Genomic DNA, 7,090 nt, shown 5'->3' on the forward strand with positions numbered 1-7,090 from the left:
ATAATTATATAGATAGATAAATACTTAAATACATATTAAACACCCAAGACCCGAGAACAAACATTCGTATTTTTCATACAAATATCTGCCCCGACACGGGAATCGAACCCGGGACCTCAAGCTTCGTAGTCAGGTTCTCTAACCGCTAGGCCATCTGGTCGTCAAATAATAAAGAATAGTTATTTCAGTTATTTGTGTGACAAGGGAGCAAAATGGTGTATTTACGGCGAGGGCGTACATTGAATCCAGGAGGTAGCGAAGGATTCTACAATAGAATCCTGAGCGTAGCGAAATTCAAGTGATAACGCCCAAGACGAAAATAATTTTGCTCCCGAGTGGCTCATACATCTTCTCACACCGAGCATTAAGAAACTGAAAAATAAAAATCTAAATATTTTAAAGAACATCCCGCATAGAAAATGGCGTGGCTTTACAATTAATTATTAACTTCAAAAAATGGCATTTGCAATAAACACTTAGAAAGGCACTAGGTGGTAAACGACTGCTATAAGTACATTAACTAAGTTGTATTAATCACCTGTATTTATTAAAAGCCCGTTCAAAACACAAGATATCTTACTTTGTTATTTCAGGTGTATTGCAGTGGACATGAGAGGGTATGGTGATTCAGAGAGGCCAGATGATGTTTCTGCCTATCACTTTGATTTGCTTGTCGAAGATGTTCGGGATCTTATACGTCAATTAGGTAAATTCTGCAGTTCTATACTATTACTTATTCTGTTTTTTTAAGACTTAACTTATATACCTACGCTTGATTATCGTTTTCAAAAAGCTATGTATGTAATTTCCCCAATTCCAAATACATACCTATACGATGTGTATCAATCATTGCGTACCGCGTGTACCTAATTATTACCACTTGAAGATAATGGTCGACATAAAATAAAGTGGCATTGGTTTCGCCTCGAACGCTAAGCTCAAATTAAAACAGATAGCGGCGCAACGCCATTAGGTAGGTACTATCAAACCAAATCGTGACCCACTTGTGGAACCTTTTCGTAGAAAAAGTTATAAGTAGTGACATCACATTGCTTGACGAGGGTGGATCAGGAATCAAATGGTTTGACTGTAGGTACTTATGACCGAATTTAAAGTACAATTTGCATAAAACAAATAGGTTTATTTATATAACAACATTACAGTCGCAATCAGGGGTTTTGTTTAACCAAATGGAGGTGCATGTCAAAGCAATAAGTGTTAGATATTTGTTTAATAAGTAGATATATTCTGAATATTCTTTGCCTGCAAGCTCAGGGGAACCAAATACATATTTTATTGATTACATTAATAATTACACGTAAAATACTCAAAGGATGACTGGTTAAAGGTATAAGGTCACCTGTGTACCTAAATGTATCTCAACGTTTGTTAATTGTATCGTATAGGTTCTGTTACACATGCTAGTTACTAGCACGAAAGCATGCTACTATTGAGCAAATGCTACCACTAGCATGAGTGTATAAGAGCATGCTTTTTAGTGGCAATATTATCAAATAGCAGGCCCTGCTATCTTCGAGCATGCTAGTTGATGCGGGGCGGGGGTGGAAGGGGGAAGTAGCTCATTACTAGCATGCTCATGGACCGTTTACATTTGCTAGCAATAACCATGCTATTTTTAAGTATGCTATTTTTAAGCAGCAGTGCTTGCACTGTTGTGTTTCGGCGTGGAGAGTAAGACAGCCGGTGAAATTACTGGCACTAGAGGTATCCCATCTTAGGCCTCTAGGTTGGCAACGCATCTGCAATACCCCTGGTGTTGCAGATGTTTATGGGCGGTGGTGATCTCTTACCATCAGGAGACCCACTTGCTCGTTTGCCATCCAGTCGAATAAAAAAAAAATGCTTCTAAATAAGCATGCTCAAAGCAAACACTCCGATACACAAGCTTTTTGATAGCGTGCTCTTTGCCAGTTCATACGAAACATGGAAAATCAAACAGCCATCTGCATGGAGCTAAATTAAATTATCATTCTACTGGCAATGCAATGCATCCAAAAAATTATCTCAGCTAGAAAGAGGAAAAAAAGGAATAGGAAGTAAGTATAATTGTTTTTTGTTTAAGTTAACATTTAAATTCACTCATCTCATTCATTTCATTCACTCTTTGTTTAATCATTCATTACTTCATGTAGCTGTGTGTGTAATCATTCACTTCAACTCTCGTGGTACTACCTATACTAGCACGTTCATTAGCATCATAAGCAAACACGTTCACACTTGCTTTTACCTTTCCCCCTTCCACCCCCGCATCAACTAGCATGCTCAAAGATAACAGGGTCTGCTTTAATAGTAGTATGTCCTATACACACATGCTAGTAGTTAGAATTTGCTCAATAGTAGCATGCTTTCGTCACAATACACACAACTAACACTAACGTTACGTATATTGTGCTTTCGTGCTAGTAACTAGCTTGTGTAACAGTAACAGTACCTTAACAGTAAGTAGGTACCTTTATTTTTACTCAATAAAGAGTTTACATACCTACAAGTCGTACAGGTAGTACAAAATTTATGTATTTTCATCGGGAAATGTCGGATTTCAATCGGAATACGACGGTTCCCGAAGTGTTAATCAATTATTGTATTAAATGAGTGACATTTTCATATCCACTAATAAGGAATCTATTTATTATTTAGTGTAAAAAGTCAAAACGGCTGTACAGTGGTACTGAAGTTAATTGAGAGAGCACGATAAAAACGAACTTTACCGATAAAATAAAATGAAAACCATTAAGCCCTACATTATATTCTCGATGCAAACTGTATCCACTTACGGTAGTGATTACCTGCCCTACCTTGCTTGATCTTTCAGGTCGTGAAAAGTGCATCTTAGTTGCCCACGATTGGGGCGGCTTGATCGCGTGTCGTCTACGCGACGTGCATTCCGACGCGTTGGACGCGTTGATCGTGCTTGGCAGCACATCGCGGGAGGCATGGTGGCATGCTATGTGGCATGACGCCGTCCAGAAGAAAATGTCTTGGTGAGTATTTGTGGATGGAGTGAGAAATTTCTTATTGCTCACCATGAACACGTCTCTTTAAAATTATGCCACTTAATTTTTTAGCTCAACCAGTTTTAGCTCAGTCACTTGGTGTAATTTATAGGCGTAGAACGACGTAGAAAACTAACTAATGGTAGGTAACAAAACGTAATGATACATTTAGATCACAGGTCTAAAATAAATCAATCTTCATTCCAGGTATGTGCTCTTCTTCCGTATGCCAGCCCTGCCTGAGCGGTTCATCTTGATGGACGACATGGCTATATTCGACAAGACCATCCCAGCTGAAGAAGGCTCTCAAGATATCGAATGCTACAAATACTGGTTTGGAAAACCTTGTAAGTTCGAAACATTTGCTGCCCCCAAAACCAGAAGTCTGGCTGTGCTTCCCTGATTAAAGCAGACAAATCAGTCTAATTAAAATTATTATTATTGTATGCTTTTAGCCACTAACCATTAATAACTACGTTTGGTATGTTTCTTTGTTTACTTTACACCTTGCAAGTGAATATAGAGACCTTGAAAATTTTAGTTAAACTAAATAAGATTGGTTCCGTAAACTACTTCAACTTTGCCCTTTGGCCCCAACATTGCCTGATTTGATTTAGAGTCGATAACTTAGCACTCTTATAGGTTTTAAACTTTAACTACAGGGGAATTATTATTACGGAGGGGTACATTTTAAAAACCTAAAGGGTGCTGAGTTATCGACTCTAAATCGAATCAGGCAATGTTGGGGCCAGAGGGCAAAGTTGAAGCAGTTTACGGTTTTCTACGGGAGATCGCTATTATACGTTTAATGAGCTTCCAGACCACTTCCATTGGTCAATTATGGTATTTTCATCAGATCGCTTTATGCATCCGATCTGATGAAAATGCAATGATAAATGACCTCGTCAGTCCCCCAATGTTTAGGATCATGACCTCCAAAATCTTTCCCCTACTGTGTACCGGAGCGTTTGGAGAAAAACCGCTAAACAGCGATAAGTACTTACTTACTTATAGACGTCTCCAGCTTTTGGGAGATTATTTCCAGACCATCTCTTCGAGTTACGCCTTCTGAGTCTATTACTCTCCATATTTTTTTTTCAAGTTTTCGAGCAATAAACCTTAACTCTTAAGTAAAAAATGTAAGGACTTAAGTATAAAATATTTTCTAAAGAAACAATTTACTTTTCAGATGCTCTAACTCCGCCTATCAACTACTATCGAGCCAATTTCAACACTAATCTGAATGTAAAACCGCGCTGTGAACGCAATATCCCTATGATGGTAGCAAACGCTGCGAAAGACAGGTACATCGCACACTCGGTCCTCGAACGTATGAAGACGGAATACGCTCACATCGAAACCACTTTAGTTCCAGACTGCGGACATTTCATACAGCAAGAGAAACCGGTCCTAGTCAACAAGTTGATACGAGATTTTCTGAGTAAACATAAACTTTAGACGTTAAGGTACCTAAGATTTGTTTTTGGAGTCTTTTTCTATTTTTTATTTCAACTCCAAATTTTGTTCTGAAACATGCAGCATGCTGCAGTGAACAAGAAACAAAACAAGCTGAGATATGTGGTGCATAGGAGAAATTTGTGTCTGTACTGTACTACTGTCCAGTGGTGGTGTAGCGGTATAGCACGCAGCACGGAATGCTGAGGACCTGGGTTCGATTCCCAGCGCTGGTCTCTTTTTCTGGTTTTTCTGTGCATCTATGTTTCAGTTTGTATTTTAGATTAGGGTACACCTACTTAAGTTAATTAATCAGTGGCGGACTAAGCTCGTTCGGGGTCTGGGTCGGTTTATCCCTCCACGGTAAACCATGGTATGGGCATGGTATGGGGCATGGGCGGTACATTCAGTTTTAGCTGAATGAGCCTCAAAACCTTAGAAGTCGATATAAATACTAAGTATATTTTTAACCAATTTGTGGACCTGATCAAGAGAACTTGTGGACATTTGGAGGCCCCTCGGGACTGGAAGCACGGGGCGGGCCGCCCCTTCCGCTCCTACTTACCTACATATTATACTTAAGTACTATTTTATTGTATTTTTGATTTAATAGAATTTTTTTGTATCGCTTTTAATCGGTTAATAAATGCAATAGAAAATATGGATTTGCTGTTTTTTTTTAAGGAATACATAGGTAAGGTACACATTTGTTATATGTTTTATTTTAAACGGCCTCCTATAGCCATACTAATCTTATAAATGAGAAAGTGTGCGTGTGTGTTTGTATGTTTGTCCGTCTTTCACGTCGAAACGGAGCGACGGATCGACGTGACTTTTGGCATAAAAATAGTTAGTGACATAGGCTACTTTTTATCCCGGGAAAATAGTGTCATACTTCCTGGCGGTGACATGGTGTAAATAAAAAAGAGTAGGTAATAATACTACTTACCTACACGTAAAAAAAAGAAACGCTTTAGAACCTGAACGTGCACTTCTCGTAAGTACGTGTACCGCTTTACTTTTTTTTTATTAGCGTACAATTTTGTACATTTCTCGTACATTTTTTCTGATTCACAAGGATTCACAAGATGTTTGAACAGTCGACTGCTAGGTACATAGTGGAATAGATAGCACCCGCCAGAAAGTATCCTTCCTGGGTGACATATATTGATCACTGTATTCTTGTAACTACGGGTAGTACATTTTTTTAAATTAGGTTACAATTAAGTAATTTTTTTCTGATTCACAAGAAATTTTAAAACACAACTGCTACGTAATGAAATAGATAGCACCCGCCTTCTAGGATTGTTTCATTTTTTTTCTTTCGTAATTACGGGTACTTATTAGTACATTTTTTTCCCTTCTCATGCTCTTAAATGTTACTTTAGTCTCTGCATATCGGGAATAAAGCTCCTTTTTATTCTCTAGGGAGTAAAGTATTTTTTTTAAATTTACGTTGGAAACCCCTAACCAGCCAACACGGTGTTTGTGAATGAAGGATTTTTAGGCGTGGAAATAAAATGAAGTGTGCAAAAAATATAAGGGCGGCGCGAAGCTGGCGCTGCCAAGAGCGCAGTCAGCGGTATCGGCACTTTACTTGCAAATGTGATGAAAAACATTGTATGTGGCACGGCGGTACTAGAATTACGAACATTGACTCATTAAAGCCCTCAGTCTTCGACTTCGGGCTTCTAATGGGCTCTCGTTCGTAATTAGGGCTTGCACTTATCCGGTAACTTTTTTATTATCCGGATATTTCGATATTTGAAATCTCAGTATCCGAATATCCGGTTATTTTTGAATAATTTGAAATAATTTTCCAAATATTTAAAAAAACGCTAAAAACAATTTTAAATTTGTTTCATCAGACGAATCGTGTTAATTAACTTAATCACTGATTGTCTTATACGCACGTAAAAATCATTATTGTGTCACTTTAATGAGTGAAATAACTTAAAAACACTGTATGACTTCTCTGTCTCCTGCTGTTGTTATTTTGCCTTACGGACCAAGAGCCCACGACAGCCAGACCTTCGTTATATTTAAAGGCTGAAAGTTTTCATTCATTTTTGTTTCATGTCATTGTAAAGGTTGCCTGGAAGAGATCGCTCTGAAGCGATAAGGCCGCCTATTGCTTACCTTAGAAAATCTTATGTATATACTTGTTTCTCTGTACTGTTTACTGTATTGGTGTGCAATAAGAGTTAGTTATTGTATTGTATTGTATTGTTTTTTTTTATGCAAGGTGTTAATTTTTATATAACTGAAAACCGGAAAGCACTTTGCTCAGAAATACTTCAGAATCGAGAGTAGATTCGATTCATCATGTCAGCCGAAAGACGTCCACTGCTGGACTTAGGCCTCGCCAAGGCTCTCCACAGGACCAGTCTTGTTCTTTCCGCATCCAACGCAATTCAGCGATCTTAACCAGTTCGTCGCTCCATCATTGGAGGCTACCGACGGCTCGTCTCCCGCTCCGCGGACGACATTCGAGAACCTTCTAACCCCATTAGCCATTAGTCCTGCGAGCACGCTCATGCCACTTCAGTTTCGCAATTTCTTCGGGCTATTTCGGCAACCTTAGTTCTACTGCGGATATCACTCATTCTGACTTTATCCGT

General features: G+C 38.6%; 1 protein-coding gene and 1 pseudogene across 1 annotated transcript; both read left to right on the forward strand.

Annotated features, from left to right (window-relative positions):
- The first annotated feature begins 569 nt into the window (after nucleotides 1-569).
- Nucleotides 570-4,861, forward strand: LOC141444134 (epoxide hydrolase 3-like). Its single transcript, XM_074109565.1, has 4 exons — nucleotides 570-706; nucleotides 2,834-3,002; nucleotides 3,222-3,361; nucleotides 4,204-4,861. The coding sequence occupies exons 1-4, from the start codon at nucleotides 610-612 to the stop codon at nucleotides 4,470-4,472; spliced, it is 675 nt and encodes a 224-aa protein (XP_073965666.1). The 5' UTR covers nucleotides 570-609; the 3' UTR covers nucleotides 4,473-4,861.
- The window catches only part of LOC141444059 (uncharacterized), a 13,411-nt pseudogene continuing 11,160 nt past the window's right edge, over nucleotides 4,840-7,090 (forward strand).

This window comes from Choristoneura fumiferana, chromosome 29, assembly GCF_025370935.1.
Source record: "Choristoneura fumiferana chromosome 29, NRCan_CFum_1, whole genome shotgun sequence".
In the NCBI taxonomy this organism is placed as follows: domain Eukaryota; kingdom Metazoa; phylum Arthropoda; class Insecta; order Lepidoptera; family Tortricidae; genus Choristoneura; species Choristoneura fumiferana.